This window comes from Lactuca sativa, chromosome 5 (assembly GCF_002870075.4).
Source record: "Lactuca sativa cultivar Salinas chromosome 5, Lsat_Salinas_v11, whole genome shotgun sequence".
Classification (NCBI taxonomy): domain Eukaryota; kingdom Viridiplantae; phylum Streptophyta; class Magnoliopsida; order Asterales; family Asteraceae; genus Lactuca; species Lactuca sativa.
The window spans coordinates 249237913-249259901 of NC_056627.2; the positions used below are offsets into that span (position 1 = coordinate 249237913).

The window sequence follows — 21989 nt, forward strand, 5'->3', positions numbered from 1 at the left end:
TCACGATTAGAAAAGACCGATTTTGTTTATGCTTTGTAAAAATCAGAGTACTTCTTTTCATAAAATGTTGCGGAATTTGTTCCCAGAAAAACATGATAAATACGTTATTAAAACATTTTCGAAGGAACGTATTTTATTCATTTCAAAACATTTGGGATGTCATCGTCAATACAGAAACATAAGCATAAACAGAACTTACTTTTATTTACACTAGTGATCTACATCTCTTTAATCTCTTAGTGTAATGTCACTTCATATCGACACCTGTGATATAAATAAACTGAGTGGGTTAGGTTGGGAAACCTGGTGAGTACATAGGGTTTTCAACCCACAATAATATAATTATTATGTTTAAACAATCAAGCAATTAAACCCCATTATATTCTCTATTCTTAAGGATCTACCCTAAGAATTAGCTTATTCCTCGTTCATTCGTTCCTAAGGATGATCCAAAGGAATTGGCACGAAGTCCATCATTGCCATGGTTTGCACAACGGGCACTAAGTCTGCATAGTTGCCAGGGTTTAGGCACTAAGTCTGCATACTCGCTAGGGTTTAGGCATCAAGTCTACATGATCACCAAGGTTTAGGCACCAAGTATGAATGGTCACCAAGGTTTAGAGTACATCGGGTGAACACATCGTTCACAACACCTACAGGTTGCGAGCCTGCTAGTGTTCCAGTGGACTGTTTAGAATAGTATGTGGTTGTCATCTATACTCTGCTGAATGACGGGGACATCGTTTGGGAAAAAGGCTTCTCACATCGTACACCCCTCACCCATACCTCATGGTCTATATCACCTCTCAACTCATCGTCCAACTCACATATCATCTATTATATCTACCCATGTTTTACCCCAACATTTTTGTAGATATAAAATACATATATAGTTTAAATCATTAAAACATGTATAAAATCTTTCATCGAGCATAGACAGCAAGTAAACGGACAATATGCACACATAGCACGTAGTAAATACTTCATATCTATGTGTAAGTTGAAGGGGAACATGCACTCACCTGAAAGGTGGCGACTCAACACTCAGACAGCGCTTCGATACTCTCAAAACAATTTCCCTTCGATAAAACCTAATACCAATACCACTAGGGTTTAGTCTAACGATAACCGTGACAAATTAATAGTCTAGCTATTATTATTATTATTATTATTATTATTATTATTATAAGCGTTAAATAACACTCAATATAAATTATAATAATAGCCCAAATACTCATTATAAGTTCCTAATAATGTTACTATATTAAAACATAAGCTATACTAAAGATAGGGTAGGCATAGCTCACTTACAGCGGGTTTTCTCGAAAACCAAACTTCGATGGAGCAGCGTTCCCGAGCCGAAAGGCTATTTTATCGGGACTCCGGGAGCCTCGGGGCTTCCTTCGGGTGCTAGGGGGTTTACCTAGGCTTTTTTTTGGGGGGGGGGGGGGGTTAGGGGGCTAGAGAGAGAGAGTCTAGAGAGAGAAAGAATGGTTTGGAAAGGTGTGAGAATGAATGGAACCCGACACCTCTATTTATAGTGGGAAATCCTGATGGACTCACCGAGTCGGTTCACTGACTCGCCGAGTCAGTGCCATGTGTCATCATCTGATGGCTTTCCTTGGGGAGAAAGCCTTGGCCCATATTCAGCCACGTCACCCCTTTTGCAGCAGCACCCTGCCGACTTCTAAACCCCGTAACTTTCGCATACGATCTCCGTTTTCGACATTATTTTTTTCCACGCGTAGGTAAAAACAAGATCTACAACTTTCATTTAGACTCCGTCGGCTAATTCTCGACCGATCTCAAATTTAACAGTAGGAGGCGTTTAGACTGTTAAATGACCGCGAAGAATTCGTAACTCCTTCATACGAACTCCATTTTCGTCCATCTTTTTACCGTTGAGTTCCTATTAATGAGATATTCAACTCTCATTTAGGTCGCGTAAGCCAAAAACCGCTCGAACTAAAATTCGAGTTTCGGGTCGTGCACTGTTAAGCCGAATCTTAGAAAAATAATAACTTCTTCATACAAAGTCAGATTTGGGCGTTCTTTTTATGGATTTTCTCGGTTTAACATATTCTACAAGTTTGTTTTAGGTCGCTAAGGCTAAATCTCGCTCTATCGTAAATTCACTATTTACGCTTCCTGGTGTCGTGTTGGTTTGCCGTAAAACTTCGACGGGCCATAACTCCTTCGTTATAACTCGGATTTTGGCGTTCTTTATATGTACGGAAACCTTGAGACATATTCTACAACTTGGTTAAGACTATTTATTATAAATAATCTTTTGCCGAAAAGTCGTTTTCGACACTTATTGCCTCTAAATTGACTAGCCCGGATCTACGGGCGTTACAGATTCACGTAAAGTTTGCCACTTTACGTGATTGATGGCTTGTAGAAGAGTAGATCTATGGATTGGATCCCTTGCATGACTTGGAAGGCCACTGTATGGGTCAAGAACTAAAGGTACTCGGCAAGTCACATGGGTGTACTCGGCGAGTTGTATGAACATGAGCATGGACTCGACGAGTTTTAAGAAAACCTCGGCGAGTCTGTTGAAGATTGCCTTGGACTCGGCGAGTCTGTTCTTGGACTCGGCGAGTCTGGCCATGGGACCCTAACTTTTCTGGTTAAGTCGTGAATCAGTGAGTCGAGGGACAACTCGGTGTGTTGAACAGGATGGGAGTTGAGGATTCTTAGACTCGGCGAGTCTCAGGGTGACTCGGCGAGTAGAGTCGAGGCATGGGATTTTTCAGAGCATAGGAACTCGACGAGTCATTGGGTTGACTCGGCGAGTAGAGTCGAGGCATGGGAATTTTCAGAGCATAGGAACTCGACGAGTCATCGGGTTGACTCGGCGAGTTGAGTCGTGGTATGGGGTTTCTCAGAGTATAGGGACTCAACGAGTCAGCGGGTTGACTCGACGAGTAGAGTCAGTCAGGAAGGTTGACTTTGGTTGAGGACTTTGACTTTGACCAAGGCTTGACCAGCTTGACTTCCAGGGGTATTTTGGTAATTTTTGGTATTTATTGGTTTGGTTGTTTGGTAATGATTAGTGGCGGAGTTCGTGCTGGGGGTCGGAACAGCGTAGTATTAATCCTTCAAGTCGGTAGTTGCAGGTGAGTTATCCTCACTATATCGATGAGGTCTAAGGCACCAAGGCCGGCCCCCTTTACCGGATGGAAAGCCGGATAGTTGTTGATTACTATATTGTAGAGTTATGTTACGATATGAGCATGAGATATACGTGTGACCGAAAGGTCTTATGTGCTATGGATAAGTAATTATATGATATGTGATTCGTATGAGTAGCGATGCGATATGAGTATGAGTTATATGTGCGACCGGAAGGTCTTAGTTACCATGAGAAGTATTTGCTAAGTTGATAGATGTTATGTGATTTGTATGAGTAGGATTGTGATATGAGTATGAGATATATGTATGACAGGGAGGTCTTATGAGTTACGAAGAGTATGCGATATAGGTTGTATTATGATATGTGATTTGTATATGTCATGTATGAACTATATGTATGTATGAACTGTATGTTATGGACCGGAAGGTTAATGGAGCATGGACCGGAAGGTCAATAGAGTATGGATCGGAAGGTCATTATGGGTAAGACCGGAAGGCCTACCAGGTTTGGGACGGAAGTCCCCTGAGACATTCGGATCGGAAGATCCCATAGAGTTATGGCCTAGAAAGGCGTATGTGTTGCATGTGGTATTTTGGGGGTAATTCACTAAGCTTTCGAGCTTACAGTTTCAGTGTAATGTTTCAGGTAACTCAGGAGATCATGGCAAGGAAAAGGCGTGATTGTACCGCTCCTCAAATTTTATGTTGATGTTCTGGGATGCTCTAATAATAAATGAAATGAAAACCTTTTTGTAATGATTTTATGAATATGGGTTGATTTTGAAAAGTTTAAATTTACTGTAAATTTTTACGGTGTTACAAGTTGGTATCAGAGCCTTGGTTTGAGTGAATTGGAGGAAAATTCGTGTGAATCCAGTCTCAAATCAAGGAAAGTTTTCAAAAAGAGATTTAAAATGGTTTTCAAAATAAGTAAAGGAGGATGCGGAGGTACGATCAGCGAGAGCCAGTAAGTAGACCCCAAAATACCATGCAAGTTATTTGATTATGTGATATGTTAAAACAGCATGCTAGTACTAGGCTAGGGATCTTCAGGAATTGCATGATAGAGTTTCCCGATTTATGATGCCTGCTAGCCTAGGATTCCTTCCGTATGAGAATTTCAGTGTTCCTCTAGGGGTGAGGGTTGATTGCTTGTTATGTATGTTCAGCACTAGGGTGTTATGTTGATACTTGATATAACTATGGGTAGGTGTGGAAGGTAGTATGGGCCCGTACTACTGAAAGCACAGGACCCATACGCGTACCAAGGAAGTCACAACCCATAGGGTTTGGTCAGGAGTTGGTTCCCGGGTTAGTGGGAAGTACCTGAGGTTTTTCGGTGTTTTCAGTATGGCGGTTACGCGGCATGCCGGGAGTGGATTCGGGTCAGGATCGGGAGCAGGAAAGGGCGGTCAGGGTGGGTCGGTGCCACCCATGGTCATCGGTCAGATGAGTACGGATGAGTTGGATGCTAGGATTCGCGAGATCCTGCATGATGAGGTTGCTGCTATGTTCTGGGCCGAGTTGCCGGAACTGTTTGGGTCGATCAAGACCGCCATGGTCGAGTATTTTGATGAGTGTTATGCGGCTCGAGCAGAGACAGCGGCCGCGGCAGCCGCATCGGCTGTATCAGCAGCATGGGGAGGAGCCAGTCGGGGCTTCCAGTATCAGGACTTTGATAACACAAAGCCCCCTACTTTTGATGGAGTTCAGGATCCGATCAGTGCTATGAGATGGTTGTCGGATGTGGAGGATTGTTTCTTCACATGTTCATGCCCTGCAGATTAGAGGGTGCAGTGTGCTCTGAACCTATTAAGACTCGGGGCGAAGGATTGGTGGAGGTTGACCACGGGAGCTTATTCAGAGGCACAGCGGGCTGCAGTTTCTTGGGAGCAGTTTCGGGAGATGTTCTATGCCCGTTATGTTCCACGAGTGGAGAGGGAGAGGTTGGCTCGGGAGTTCTTGGAACTGGAGTAGAATTCGGAGTTGGTGACGGAGATCACTAGAATGTTCACTGAAAGGGCGATGTTTTGCCCTGAATTTGCATCGGAGCGGGCTCAGATGCTTCAATACGTGAGTATGCTCAAGGAGGATATCAGACAGCTTGTGGCTACGCAGAGGTGTGAGACCTTGCTAGAGTTGCAGGAGGCCGATCGGCGGCGTGAGTTGGAGGTTGAGTTGCAGTTGCGAGAGCAGAGGCAGAGCCCGGTGCAGTCGCAGCCGGTGCCGAAACGGTCCAAGACCGTTGATTCCAGGTTGGGAGGTCAGAGTAGCCGCACTTATGAGAAGTGTGGGAAGGTTCATACCGGAGGTTGTAGGTCCGGTGGTGCGTGCCGCAAGTGTGGAAAAGAGGGGCATTATGTGACAACCCGGAATTTCCATTCTGTACAAACTATATCACTTCAATAGAAGTTATAGTAGTACAGTTAATTTTCAGACTTTTTCGTGTAAGTTTGAGTAATACAGGGTTTACACTTCAGGAAATATCAGGAGAGTGGGTGCACTAGGGTTTTGTGCAACACTGTTATTCCAACACTCTATTATGTTAGAGATCATTTCAGGAATAAAAATATTTTCTGCCAAAAATATCTCAGGACTATAAATAGAATTCTGAACCAAATTCATTCATTATTCGCATTTCCAACTAGAGAAAAGCCATTTTCTCTCTCACGGATCTTCGGGTTTTTATCCCAAATCGTGAGTACCTCTTTCTAGTAGTGTTAGAAAGGTTAATATGTGTTTATAACATGATTTAGAAGGCTAAATCACTAGATTTAGGAGTTTACTCCCCAAGGTGTTCTTGGGCGGTAAACTCCCGAAACAAAGCCTAGACCAACCCTTGTGTTATGCTACTGCCTTGGACTTGTATAGGAGTGTATTAGGGACATGAAATCAAGCAAGAATCACCCAAGTTTGGGAGTTTACGGCCCAAGAGTATCTTAGGTCGTGAACTCCAAATTCAAGCTCAAAATGGTGCTTTTAAGGCACCTAAAGCCTTGGACTTTTACCTAGACTTGTTCCCAATAAATCAATGGCCTTAAACACATAAGAATCTCCTTGAAAAGTGAGTTTATGGCCATGACATTGTTCATGGGCCGTAAACTCATTAAAGGGGCACCAAAGTGTGTCAGGAGTCTTCATATGCTTGGAATAAAAGCCTAGAACCTATACCACTTGTGCTTGAGGCTTGAAAACAACAAAAACCACATTTCAAGGGAGTTTACAACCGTAAACTCCAAAAGGAAATGGCCTTAGGGCCGTAAACTCCTAAATGGAGTGTTTCTATGCCTTAAACCCTTCCAAGAATATAACCACCAAGTTGGAATAATTCTAGGAATCATTTGGAACTTCAAAACACACAATACACCCATGGTTGGGAGTTTACGGCCGTAAACTCAAAAGTTTACAACCGTAAACTCCATGTGTGATGGTATGTGGGGAGTAAACTCATATATGGGGTCCTTTGGAACCCTAAACACAAGTGCCTTGTCCCACAATAGCTTAGATGCAATCCTTAGGGCTTAAAAACACTTATATAAAGTGTTTATTATGTCTAGGATGTCTTAACATTATCAATTAGTAATTTGAGACTAATTGAGTGCATATATGTGTGATTATATGTTCATTAGGATCGTAGTGTGTGTACAAGTCCTCACTTGACACCTAGCAATCCTATACCGTTCAGTTCATCCCAATCACCATCTATAGGTGAGTTCATACCCCTAATCAATGTTTTAAATGATTTTAATGCTTTAAAAGGGGGAATACAAGTAGAAACAAACACGTTATTAAATCATTGATATGTATTTTATCACTGTGTTTGTCATTTAACAGATTTCACATACTACAAAATGTGATGCATGAAATGGTTTTAAATGTTAAAAATACATTGTTATCAAATGTTTTACTTTTGAAATGTTTAATAAAATGACATCAAGTCATTGTTAATTATTGTTCAAAACCCATAAGATGTCTTACAAAACCATTTTACATTCTTGAACTAAACTATGCATATACACTTATATTCTTATATATATATGTATTGATGTTATAGTTTACACCGTTCATTCAGTTTCCCACACCCTTGAGTAGTAAGAGTGTATAAACCTACTTGATCAATCAATTACATTTCGGTAAATTATCATAGGGATAATTTGAAGATATCAAACATTATTCCTATTACAAGGAAACACACCAGAGTCAGTTCATGCATGAGTCTATACTAGTACATTACCTGATACATGATTACACATACATATGCTTACCTGATACATGAATATGTTTACATATACTTACCTGTTTCATGAACACACTTACATGAATACCATACAGGAACACTTTTACATAGGTGCACTATCTTGTATTCACTTACCTGGATACTTGTACTTAGAACTATGAGGATGATTTATTAGTACTTTCTGTGTAAATTATCTTTCTTATCCCGGTTCAATGGGATATCTCGGCGGGACTTACCATTCCGAACCCCACTGATTAGCACCAGTGGTCGATGACCATCTACGGAGGTCTAAGGTTACTACTTATACTAGGTAGATCGATAACCGGGGCTAACCCCTCCACCCACCTGCTGCTGCTACAGAGGACAAGTGGACAATCTACGATTATTCATAAGGTTATACCTTTCGCTTATTGCGATGTTGTGTTACTCCTAGTACCCAGCGATGACACTTACATTAATACCTTTTCTGGACAATCTTCGGATGTTCATTAGGTTACATATTTCGCTTAATGCGATGCTGTGTTAGTCCTAGTACCCAGTGACAACACTTATAGTAGTACATTTTCCTGTTTACTTTATTTTGTGATACTTTCACATAAACGATGAGTTAGACTAAGTACTTTAGTACTAAACAATTAAAGGAAAAACTATCACTTTACTTACAAAACATTCGGGTTTTGGTAGAAGACCACATTGTCATAAACAAAACATTCAGGTCTTGGTAGAAGACTACATTGTCATAACAAAACATTCGGGTCTTGGTAGAAGACTACATCTCAAACTGATAGAAAATAAGGGATTTTCTAGGGCTTTTCATACTTATATCATCATTTTCATTTAAAGGTTTGCATGACTTTTAAAACAGCTTTTCAAAGCAAGAAAATGACACTTAAATACTTATGAATTCACCAGCTTTAAAGCTGATACTGTCTTTCAAAATAACTTGTATTCTCAGGTCATCAGTAGACAGGTACGGTGACCAGGTTTTGAGAAGACGGAGCAGACAAGTCTCGTCTTTTATTTTGGATTGTATATTTTTGGTGTCTTATTACAATGAAAGAACACACATGTATTAAAACTTTACTTATAATGCAATGGATGATGTTGTTGCTTGTTTACTATTTTACACTGTTGTGATACTGTACATGACGTCCTCCACCCCTGAACGTTTCCGCCGTTCGTGGTTTTGGGGTGTGACACATTACGCGAGGGATTGTAGGTAGTTAGCCCCGGTTCAGGATATGAGGATTTGTTATCATTGCCATCAGGATGGTCACTTGAGGGCCAGTTGTCCTCATCTTGTTGCCAGACCGGTGAGGGTTCCAGCACCGGCCACCTTGAGGATTATTGGCGGGGGTCAGCGTGCACCGGCCACCATTGGTCCTTTTGTATTTGCTTTTTTTTTTCTAAAATCAGAAGGCTATGATTGGTCATCTTTATTTGCATTTTTGTTTTAATTTTTTTCTCAAAATCCAAGTGTATATATTTTTTTATGACAAAAGATTAGGTGGAAGAAAAAACATGATATGACATCTCTTAGCATCTCTTTAGCATGCGTCACCACTCCCCATAGCCTAATAGATTAACTAATGGACTTTGAAAATCAGATTTTGTATATGTAAAATTGGGTATTTTAGAAAACAGGTTAATATTTGATGCAAACCATATCTCTTTTCCCTAAAAATATTGTTGGATTTGCATTTACCAGACCGATCAATCATCAACAAAAAAAATCTTAGACGTGCAACGCACGAGTCTCTTTACCAGTTTAATTAAAAGCAAAGTATTAATCATTTTCTCTTTTTTTTTAAATTAATTTTTTTAATATTGGTCTATTTTGATCAAATCGACCGGATCTTTGATGGTATAATTTACGGTATAATTTATATGATAGTTTTATATGTAATTTCTTATAAAGTTGAGTACAAATGCTTAAATGATTAGGTATAATTTAAATACCTTTGTCTCTGCTTGTGGTTTCAACTTTCAAGACCTTTTCTCCCCATTTTCTCCCCTTAAGGATATATAGAGTGGTATAGCTTGTTATGGGCAACGTGACTTGGCAAGGCCAAGTCATGCGTGAGTTGCATATGTACACCAACCCTAAGCTTCGTAAGTGTGAGGTCTCGTGCGTGTAGGTACAAAAGGTTACAAGGGAAAGAGAAGTTCCAATGGTTAAATGACCATTTTTTCTAGCCATTTGGAACAAAAAATACACTTTTTTAAACCATCTAAATTCAACCTATAAATACCAGTAAATCTCTACACTACAATACACAATTCTTTCAATTCTTTCTCTCTCTATACTACAACCATAAAATGAATCAAACACCTCTAAAAATCCAAACACCCTACACATACCGCCACTTCATCCACCGACACATTCACACTCAACATAACACCTTGTCAATACCTAAATTTCGAATCACCACCAGGAGGGTTTATGAATATGCTCGTTACAACAAAGGGTTAATATCATTATAACTCATCAAACTATGTGCATTTATTACAATAGGTCCTTAATCACTTTTTATGTATTTAAGTTCCCTAAACTTGTCGTAACATGTTACTTGGACCATTTTACTTGGTTTTGAAGGTTAACAATAAAACTTGTCATCTTATAGGCAGATTTTTCGTTAAATTAATGCCACATGGTGTTGATATAATGCCCACGTGGATATCATATTTTATTAAACTTGTAAGTTAGGTTTTATATATTTAATATATCGCCAAACTCTCTTAGTTAATCCAATACACAACCACTCGTAGTTGTCGATACCAACAAATAAATACCCTAAATATTGCACACTAAAATAACATATAATGATAAATGGATTGAATCCATGAGGATTAGTTCAATTTGTAACCTAGTGAAAATCTCTTCGTTCAAATGATTGTGAATTGATAATAAAAGTAAAAATTGGGTTTTTAGTCGTTTGGTTACTTTAAAGAAATTAAAGCTATACTAAGACCTGGAATTTGCAAGTAAACAAGTAAAGAGTTTGATTCAAATCAATGAGAGAAAGATGGTTGACAGTGAAATTTCATCACTTGAACATTTGGTTAAATAAATCATTAGAATCTCAAGGTTTAGTACTTGTGTTCAAAATTTAATTTGTGACTGAAGTTTCTTATGTATACCTACTTCATCTATATCAAAAATGCATTGCTTCACCACCCAAAATGCAAGATGCTCTAACTTAACAGGGAAATGACACAACTTTTTGAATACTAATCAAAATAGAGACATGCCTATCGGGGACTTGTAAGTGGTTCGGTAAGTCCACAATGCATCATAAAACCTCAAACTCCAATTCTTTCTTATTAGGTTAACTGTTTTCTCTAGAATGGACTTGGCTTCCAAATTCGAAATTTCTACTTGATCGTTCGTTTGAGTTGGTAGGCGGTACAGACACGGTGGGTCACAATATACTTATTCTAAAAAGCCTTCATCATTTTGTTACAAAAATGCATTCCTCGTCACTAGTAAGAGCCTTAGGCACACCATATCTCACAAAAAAACGTTAGATTTCAAAAAGTCGATAACCGTTTTGGCGTCATCCGATCTTGTGGCATTGGTTTTAACCCACTTAGAAACATAGTCAACGACGAGTAAGATGTAGACGTTGCCAAATGAGATAGGAAATGGTCCTATAAAATCAATCCCCCATATGTAAAAAAACATCACAAACGAGGACCGGATTTTATGGCATTTGGTTTTTTTGAGAAATATTCTCCATCCTTTGCCAGTTTTCACAACTTTTACAAAACAAATAACAATCGCGGGACATGATTGGCCAAAATAAGCCACATTCAAGAACTTCTCTCAAAGTTCAGTTATGACTGAGTGTCCCGTACAAGCAAGTTCATGAACAAATTATAAAATGGATTGATGCTCTTGTTGGGGTATACATTTCCTAATGATTTGATAAGGATAATGTTTCCTCAAATAAGGCTCATCCCACACATAGTAGTTTGAATAACTTTTTAATTTGTCTTTCCGAGCACGTGTGAATGTGTCGGGACACCTTATGACCAGAAATTTAACGATGTCGACATACAAAGGAATAGATTGAGTTAGGGAAAAGAGATACTCATCTGGAAACTTGTTCTGCAATTGTAGAGTTTCATTTGATATGATCCAGTTGGAAAATTAATTTTATTAATTTCCAAAAATGGATTTTCTCCATTTTTAGCACAACTTTTGGACTTTAAATATAATCAAAACGAGTTATTGATTATATATTCGTGTTTTCCTCCATGATATCTTCGTTTTGATATATCACACGTCCAAAACGGATTAAAAATGAATGAGAAATTACTTGTCAAAGTAGGGCAATTGGAAGAGAAAATAAAGGAGTTAAGTCGGTTTTAAAACCCATCCCACATTGGTGGGAGAATGAAAAGGAAATTGGTTTATAACTACAAAGACTAGCTACATTTGTAAGACTTATTAGAACCAATGCTCTCTCTTGCGTGCGCATGCAGGGGGTGCAAGTGCGAGCCAAATTGGCTTCGAGCCACTAATGTTGTGTGTGAGCTCGTGTCATGCGGGCACGAATGCACCACCGGTCGACCAGAAAAGTTCAAGAACATTTTTTTTTCCTTTTTGTTAATAGTTACAAAAAAGAATTAAGAGCAATTAATCATAGATTTCGGTTTTGATTTCTTGATTAATTTTCTTATTTAAATGTGACAGTTACGTTTTCATTTTAATTACATCGGTTGCATTAGGTAGTATATATACAATGCCTATGTGACTAATTCAATACACCAGATGAAACGAAATCACTCTCTTCATCTCGTACGCTTCTGCTTCATCTTTTCTCTCTTGCTGCAACCAAGGTATAATTTTGGCCAAGTGAGGGTTCGGGAAATCTAGAAGAATTTCTTTCTACTGTTGTATCTTGGGAAACAAACACCCATATATGGCGAATTTTTTTTTAAGGAAACTGTGTTAAACACATGTCTCAGCCAAGAATTTTAGGTTTTGTTCTTTCGTACAGTTTTTGGGTTATATTTTCCTAACATTCTTAAAACAAATTGTTGGTGCGAAATGAACTTGGAAAAAAATTGTTTCTGTTTCATCTTATAGTGCTTATAAAAAGGATTTTTTTTCTCCCTCACACTTGCAGAATCTGTTTTCAGAAATCGTTTTCTAAGACATTTTCTGTTTTTTCTGCTTTTCTGTTTACATGTATGTAACTATTTAAGTTTATTGCATCCATAATCTATTATTGTTTTCAGAAACTGTTTTCTAAAACAGTTTTAAGATTCTTTCTTTTATTTCATAGCTTTTCAGAACCTATTTTCTGGAAATAGACAATACTTAACAGTTTAGTTGTTATTGAATTTTAATCTTGAACAGTTTTACATTTGCTTCCTTTTGTTGCATGACTACTAGTGAAGGTTCCCAACCACCAAAGCCTAATGGTACTCCTAATGCTCAAGGAGCTCCAATGATGAGCATGCCAGTCAATCACGCTAAGAAACCTAAGAAGTTCTTTGGACTGAACTTTATAAGGTGGTAGCAAAGGATGTTTTTCTATCTTACCACATTGAATCTTGCTAGATTCTTAACTGAAGAGGCTCCTCGAATGCCTGAAGGAGAAGGAAATGTGCAAGCTTTAACTACTATTGATGCTTGGAAACATTCTGATTTCTTGTGTAGGGATTATGTTCTTAATGGCCTTTTTGATTCACTTTATAATGTTTATTGTGTAACAAAGACAACCAAAGAACTTTGGGAATCATTGGACAAAAAGTATAAAACTGAAGACGTCGGGACAAAGAAATTTGTGGTTGCCCGATTTCTTGACTATAAAATGGTGGATGACAAAACTGTTATGTCCCAAGTCCAAGAACTACAAGTCCTCCTACATGACATGCATATCGAGGTATGGGGTTTAATGAGCCTTTTTCTATTGCTTCCATGATTGAGAAGCTACCCCGTAGTTGGGTTGATTTCAAGAACTACTTGATTCATAAGAGAAAGGAGATGTCCATTGAGGACCTTTTTGTTCGCCTTTGAATTGAAGAGGAGCATAAGATAGCTCAAAAGAGTAGTTATACCCCTATTTCTGAGAAAGCTAGTGTGGTGGAGCATGGTAAAACTTATGGGAAGAACAAATATGGAAAGGGAAAACTCCAAAAGAAAGGCAAGCGTTCAAACTTAGGAGCAAAAGGTGGAACTTTTAAGAAAAAGTTTCAAGGAAACTGCCATAACTGTGACCAAAGGGCTCATCGGGCTGCAAATTGCAAGCTTCCAAAGAAGGCTAAGGAGGCAAATGTTCTGGAGAAGATAACCAAAGATGTGTCTAACATCAATCTTGCAGCGGTCATTTATGAAGTTAATCTTGTGGAGTCCAATCCAAGGGAGTGGTGTATTGATACGGGAGCTACCTGTCATGTTTGCTAGAATAGAGAATGGTTCAGAAACTTCAAGGTTGTGGATAACGCTGACAAGCTGTTCATGGGAAACTCGGCCACTTCTGATATCCAAAGTGTTGGAAAGATTGTGTTGAAGATGACTTTGGTAAGAGAGCTAACTTTGAATGATGTGTTGTATGTACCCGAAATTCGTAAGAATCTTGTGTCGGGTTAGTTGTTAAACAAGCATGGTTTTCACTTGGTGTTTGAGTCAGATAATTTTGTGTTAACCAAAAATGGTGTGTATGTGGGTAAGGGTTATGCTGATAGGGGTATGTTTAAACTTTATGTAATGGCTCTTAAGCCAAGTGACAATGATAATGAAATGAATAACTCTTCTACTTACTTGCTTGAGTCTTCAAATATATGGCATGCTAGATTAGGACATGCTAATTTTGATACTGTTCGTCTTTTAATTAAAATCAATCGCATACCACACTTTCACATTGACTCAAAATACAAATGCAACACTTATGTTGAATCAAAATTAACACGACAATCTTTCAAGTTCATTCAAAGGACAACCGAACCACTTGGATTAATTCACACCGATGTGTGTGACATGAAATCAATTCCATCTAAAGGTGGAAATAAGTACTTTATCACTTTTATTGATGATCACACTAAATTATGCTATGTCTATTTATTTAAAAGTAAAAATGAGGCTATAGAGAAGTTTGAAGTGTATAAAAGTGAAGTGTAGAATCAACTTAATAAGAAAATTAAAGTACTAAGAAGTGACCGTGGAGGTGAATATGTATCACCGTTTGAGGAATTTTTTGCAACTCATGGTATCATACATGAGCTTATTGCACCTTATTCACCACAACAAAATGGCATGGCAGAAAGGAAAAATTAGACCTTAAAGGAAATGATGAATGCCATGTTGTTAAGTTCTGGGTTGCCACCCTCAATGTGGAGGGAAGCTATACTTTTAGCTAACTACCTTTTAAATAAGGTCCCACGAAAGAAATCAGATAAAACACCATACGAGTTATGGTCAGGTATAAAACCATCCTACAAATACCTTCGAGTGTAGGGGTGCCTTGCAAAGTTCGTGGTACATGCACCTAAGGTGGTTAATATAGGACCCAAGACTGTTGAGTGCATATTTGTTGGATACACACAAAACAATAGTGTGTATCCATTTCTTGTGCATGACTAAAAAATTCTAGAAATCCACAGAGGCACAATAATGGAGTCAAGAAATGCATCGTTCTTTGAGAATGTGTTTCCATGTCTTCATAAGTTTGAGACAAATGCTTCAAAGTTAATTGAGCACAATGATTCCTCTTATGAAGAAGAAATAGAGGAAGAAACAGAGCCTCATAGAAGTAAAAGGGCACGAGTGGAGAAGTCATTTGGAGATGATTTCTACACTTACATGGTTGAAAAAGAGCCTCAAACTTTCAAAGAGGCAGTCACCTCTTCTGAAGGACCTCAATGGAAAGACCCAATGTAAAGCCCGAAAACGGATCTACCAATGATCAAAGACGAATAACATAAGCAAAAGATGAAACAATACGCAAATAACAAACGAACCAAGCTTGCATACGCCTTAAAGCAATAAAACGTCAGATACAACTTGGAGAAAACACGAAGGCATCAACAACATTTAAAGTCTGACACAACGCCCTATTTATAGACGTGACTTACAACCGCATGGAGTTTACGGCCGTAAACACATAACAACCGTAAACTTAGACAAAATCGGTTCTTCCTACACAATCACTACCACTGACTAGTATGCCTAGACCAAACCATTATACAAGGTCTTTGAATCTCCCCCTTGGTTTGGACTAGCTCGAACCCATTCCTTTGTTGACAATCATCACGTCCATCTGGCCCATCGCTCCATTCCACATTCTCTTTCTTAAAATCTCCGCGTTGAGAGTTGTGAATCGCTGCAGTTGAGCCTCGAGAGTCTCTCCAGGCCCATAGATAAACATGTTGAAACGTTGCCTCAACATATCTTGGCGACTCTCTCGCATGTCTTCATTTCCCTCATATACTTCAATAAGGGCTTCCCATAGTGCTTTAGCAAAAGTATACTCTCTGAATCCTTGAGCAATGTCTGGAGATAAGCCCATAGTCAAAATGGCCAATGCCTTTTCTTGTTCTTCTACACTCTCAAAATCTTCATTAGTGTAGTTTTCAATTTTCTTGTCAACCACCTGCCCCCCAACTGTAGTGGTGATTCTGACTGGATCCTTTATAACACATTTCCAAATCTTGAAGTACTTCATCTTTATATATTTCTCAATTCTATATTTCCACTCGGGGAAACCATCAACGGACATGAGTCTTGGAATGCGAGTGGTTGTTCCCATCACAGCATCGAGTTCTTGATATTGATTAGGATTTTGTGATTCCATTTTTAAATTAAAGTTAATTAATTATTAAGTAAACTTAATTTTCAATTAAAAAAAAATTAATTAATTTACTGCTTACTGTGAATTCCGAAAATTACTTAACTAAGATTCAAGACAAGTTTACTGCCGAGAAATGTTTACGGCCGTAAACTCCTAGTTTACGGCCCGTGAACCTTTTGAATTATGAAATAGAAAAATTTAAGATGCAATTTATCTAAAATCGATTATCAGGTAATCGATTTACGACCAATGATTTTCTATTAAAAACTCTAGTTTACGGCCAAAGATTTTCTGTTAAAAACTCGAGTTTACGGCCAATGATTTTCTGTTAAAAAGTTTAAGTTTATTTTTTTTTGAGAATTTAAATGCAATGAAATATGATTATTAAAGCTTTAAATCAGGAACTCGATTTTCTGGAGAAGAAAATTGTTTGCGGTGTTTGAGCCTTGAATAGCTTGCGGCCGTGAACTTGGTGTTTACGGCTGTAAGCTCGGACCGTGAACTTCTGAACACACAAAATTCGACTGAATAAACCCTTCTTTCGCTGTGAATATCGTTTTGAGCAAAATCGTAACTGTAGGATGTCTTTGACACTGGTCTTACTCTGATACCAATTGTAAAGCCTGAAAACAGATCTACCAATGATCAAAGATGAATAACAGAAGCAAAAGATGAAACAATAAGCAAATAACAAACGAACCAAGCTTGCATACGCCTTAAAGCAATAAAACGTCAGATACAACTTGGAGAAAACACGAAGGCATCAACAAACTTTAAAGTCTGACACAACGCCCTATTTATAGACCTGACTTACAACCGCATGGAGTTTACGGCCGTAAGGAGTTTACAGACGTAAACACATAACAACTGTAAACTTAGACAAAATCGGTTCTTCCTACACAATCACTACCACTGACTAGTATGCCTAGACCAAACCATTATACAGGGTCTTTCACCCAATTAAAAGCAAACTGGATTCCATCTTTCAATACCATACACTGAAGCTAGTGTATTTACCTCAAGGTTGCAAACCACTAGGCTATAAATGGATTTTCAAGAAGAAAATGAAAGCGGATGGAACCATTAACAAGTACAAGGAAAGACTAGTAATAAAAGTCTATAGATAGAAAAGTGGCCTTGATTACTTTGATATGTACTCTCCTGTCACACGTATTACATCCATTAGATTGGTACTTGCAATCTCTTCTATAAGAAATCTTGAAGTACATCAAATGGATGTTAAAACAGCTTTTCTAAACGAGGATTTAGAAGAAGAAATCTACATGGAACAACCAAAAGGGTATGTTACCTCAGGACAAGAATCAAAGGTTTGTAAACTAGTGAAGTCCTTATATGGGTTGAAACAAGCCCCAAAATAATGGCATCGAAAGTTTGACCATGTGATGTTGGAAAATGGATACAAGATTAATGAATGTGACAAGTGTGTTTATGCTAAAAACACAAGTAAGGGTTATGTTATCTTGTGCCTTTATGGTGATGATGTGCTTATTGTTGGTAGCAACGATAAAATGGTTCAGTCAACAAAGGACATGCTAAAGGCAAGATTCGACATGAAAGATATGGGTTTGGAAAATGCCATTCTTAGTGTGAATATCACAAGGACATCAAATGGACTTACTTTAAATCAAACCCATTATGTGGATAAAATTCTTGGGATTTTCAACTCTGGTGATACTACTGTAGCTAGGACACTAATTGATACAAGTCATCGTCTAAGTAACAATAGAGGTGAAGGAGTTGCATAATTCGAATATGTAAGAATTATTGGTATTCTGATGTACCTTATGAGTTGCACCAGACCTAACTTAGCCTTTGCACTAAGCAGACTAAGTAGATATACCAGTAATCCGAGTGATGAACATTGGAAGAGTATTAAAAGATTATTACAATACTTAAGGTGCACTCATAATTATGGGTTGCACTATACAAGATATCCCGAGGTGATAGAAGGGTATAGTGATGCAAATTGGATATCTGACATTAAAGACTCCAATTCAACCAACGGGTTTTTGTTCACACTTGGAGGTGGAGCTATATCATGTAAATCTTCAAAACAAACAATTATAGCTAGATCCACCATGGAATCTGAATTTATAGCACTTGATAAAAATGGAGAAGAAGCTGAATGGCTACGACAATTTTTAAAAGATATACCAGGATGGACTAAACCAGTTTCTGCAATCTCAATCCATTGCGATAGTCAATCGGCAATTAGATGGGCACAAAGTGCTATGTATAATGGTAAGTCTTGACACATCCGTCGAAGACATAACACCATTCGACAACTACTCTCAACTGCAGTTATCTCAATTGAATAAATAAGGTCCAAGGATAACATTGCAGATCCGCTAACCAGAGGGTTAAACAGGGAGTTAGTTGCAAAATTGTCAAAAGGAATGGGATTAAAACCCATGAACGGATAAGTTATTGCGAAGGAAAACCCAACCTAGTTGACTGGAGATCCAAGCTCTAGGTTCAATGGGACAACCTACTTGCATATAACATATGTGGATCACTGTAGGGGTCAACCCCAACCCATTCCTATAAATAAAAGTGATGTAGGTTAAGCTTATAGTAGTTGGTGATAATATGGAAATCATTAAGCTTTAGCTTTTAATGATTATGATATAATCACCTATGTGAGACAGAAGTGGGGTCGCTTCAAAGGGAATTGAATGGGCAAGTTCCTAATAGATCTTACATAACCCGACAAGTATCCATGACCAAAACAGACACATCAATGAGAACCTAACTAGGTCAGGGAGAATCATGTGAGACATGTGTTGATTACTTACACAAATGGCAGAACAGTTCAAGGACATCGAGTCTACTGGTCTTCATTTAAAATATATATGTATCTTAAGGGAAGGTTCAAAGGGTCAAACCTACCTATCATGTGCATGTTTCAACTGTTGGATTTTACCAAAAGCAGCTTGGAATTACGGATGCTGGAGCAATTTTCATTCTTGTGGGGGATTGTTGGAAAATTAATTTTATTAATTTCCAAAAATGGATTTTCTCCATTTTTTATCACAAATTTTGGACTCTAAATATAATCAAAACGAGTTATTGATTATATATTCATGTTCTCCTCCGTGATATCTTCGTTTTGAGATATCACACGTCCAAAGCGGATTAAAAATAAATGAGAAATTAATTTTCAAAGTAGGACAATTGGAAGAGAAAATAAAGGAGTTAAGTGGGTTTTAAAAATCATCCCACATATTAGAACCAATGCTCTCTCTTGCACACGCATGCAGGGGGTCCAAGTGCGAGCCAAATTGGCTTCGACCAACTAAACTTGTGTGAGAACACGCGTCCCGCGGGCACGAATGCACCACCGGTCGACCAAAAAATTTCAAGGACCTTTTTTGCCTTCTGGTTAGTAGTTACAAAAACGAATTAAGAGCAATTAATCATATATTTTGGTTTTGATTTCTTGATTAATTTTCTTATTTAATTGTGACAGTTACATTTTCATTTTAATTACATCAGTTACATTAGGTAGTATATATACAATGTCTATGTGACTGATTCAATACGCCGGATGAAACGAAATCACTCTCTTCCTCTCTTACGCTTCTGCTTCATCTTTTCTCTCTTGCTGCAACCAAGATATAATCCAGACCAAGTAAGGGTTCAATAAATCTAGAAGAATTGCTTTCTACTGTTGTATCCTGGGAAAAAAACACCCATATAGGGCGAATTTGTTTTAAGGAAACTGTGTTAAACACAGGCCTCAGTTAAGAATTTTAGGGTTTTGTTCTTTCGTACACTTTTTGGGTTATATTTTCCTAACAGGTCGGACTTAGATGGTATGTAACAAGATTTTCACATCCACTCTTATCCCGAATCTCCAAATCAAATTCTTGTAGTAAGAGGATCCACCAGACGAGTCTTGGTTTCACATCTTTCTTCGCCATCAAGTACTTGAGAGCCATATGATCCGAATACACAATGACTTGAGTACCAAGGAGGTATTGTCTAAAATTATTGTTATAACATTGTCATGGGCGTCTTAAATAACTAAAATATCACTACTCAAATGCACCAAAAGAATATCACATGGAAGTAGGGTCGAATCCACAGGGACACAACCTAAAAGGCAGTGCCTCTTTATGTAAAGGGGTATTTTTGTTTATTAATTAAAACTATAATAGCAGTGAAATAAATTAAAAAAAAAATTCAGTAATAAAAAGCGAATTTTCCTAATCATGCAATCAATGATAACCTGGTTATTTAAGATGCGTTCTTTCTTAGCTGGTAATGAAAACTACTAAAAAGCTCTATTAAGTTCTCTTTTACGTATATAATTAACCAAAACAAGCTCTTCAGTAAATCCTAAATTTTTACTAATTTAATTAAACAAACTCTTAATCAAATCAGAAAAGCAACATTATGATTCGGGTAAATTCCTAGCAATATTCAATATTTCTCACAAGCTCGGAAACAGAAAAATATGAAATTTCAGTTTATATCATAATTAAATCCCAACACGGAACCAATCTTATACTTGTTACTTATTTCTAGTTTATCAAAACAATTACGTATTTCAACAACTAATAAACTTGAATGATTTAATCCTAAAGCAGGTGATCAGGCTAAAAAGAACTAAAATTAAACATTCATTAAGATCAAAACTGAAATTACTAGATAGAATCACAAATCAAAAACCAGATCTAATGATTGATTACATGAAAAGTACTAATCTCTGTAGAACGGAAAATCTATGGTTTAGCCAGACATGGCTAAAATCCGATCAAAACTAATGAAAAGAAAGATTAAACTACTAAATCTTTCTAAACTAAATTATTGAGATGATCCACAACCTTCAGATCTTCAGAAAGCAATGAAAGAGTGTAGAAAATCGCCTTCAAAATCCGTTTTCGTCGTCTGTAAACGTCTAGGGTTTTAACTGATTAGATAGGGAACCTTTATATACGAGCCAACAACAAAATACATGATTTTTCAAAAAATGTGATCGTGCTTTTGAAAAAATGTGATGGCATTTTTCCTTCGAAGTCCCGAAAATTTCGGTTTTTCACGTTTAATGAAGTACAATGCTACTTTGGACACTTTTCTCAAAAACACGATCATGGTTTGCAAAAACACAATCTTATTTTGTCTTCAAGGTCCCACAACTCGATTTTTTGGCCTGGAAAATTTGCGAAGGTAAAGCACGATCATATAAGGAAAAAGCACGATCGCATTTTTCCTAAGACACACGTTTCGACATGAATTCTTCCATTTTAGTAAATCCAATCCAGGTTCTAGCTTCCTCAGGTGTTTTGGCTCCATTAAGCTCCAAATATCCATCCAAGCTGCTTCCAAGGTACCGCTCCACTTGAAATATCTTAAAATGACACAAAACATAAGCATTATAGGAATTTTGACGAAATACATGAGTTGGACATTATTTAAACTAATACACACACAAATGCATAAAATATGATGCAAAATGCTACCATAAAATATGCATAAAATGGCAACTATCAAATCTCCTCAAGCTTAAACCTTACTTGCCCTCAAGTAATAAAAAGATTAAACATTATAAACAAAATGGAAAAAACATAGATGACCTAAAAAGAACTTAGAATAAAAACTAAAATAAAATAAAATTAAAGAAAATAAAAATTTAAACTTCAAAAACTAAAATTAATTCACACTTTTTGTCATATGATCAGACTTCACATCGACAAAGCTCCAATAGAATCACTTACTAGACGACAATAACAATACCTTCCATCTTTCACAAACTACAAGAAAAGACCCTTTTACGATGCGCAAACCAC

General features: G+C 37.6%; 1 protein-coding gene across 1 annotated transcript in view; it reads left to right on the forward strand.

The window, feature by feature from the left end:
• Positions 1-13979, forward strand: part of LOC111877958 (uncharacterized) — a 36317-nt gene extending 22338 nt beyond the window's left edge. The window contains exons 2-5 of the mRNA XM_023874458.2: positions 12744-12875; positions 12948-13279; positions 13414-13712; positions 13794-13979. Of these exons, the coding sequence (XP_023730226.2) occupies positions 12744-12875; positions 12948-13279; positions 13414-13712; positions 13794-13979 (949 nt within the window). The remainder of the gene's footprint in view (positions 1-12743; positions 12876-12947; positions 13280-13413; positions 13713-13793) is intronic.
• The last annotated feature ends 8010 nt before the right edge of the window (positions 13980-21989 follow it).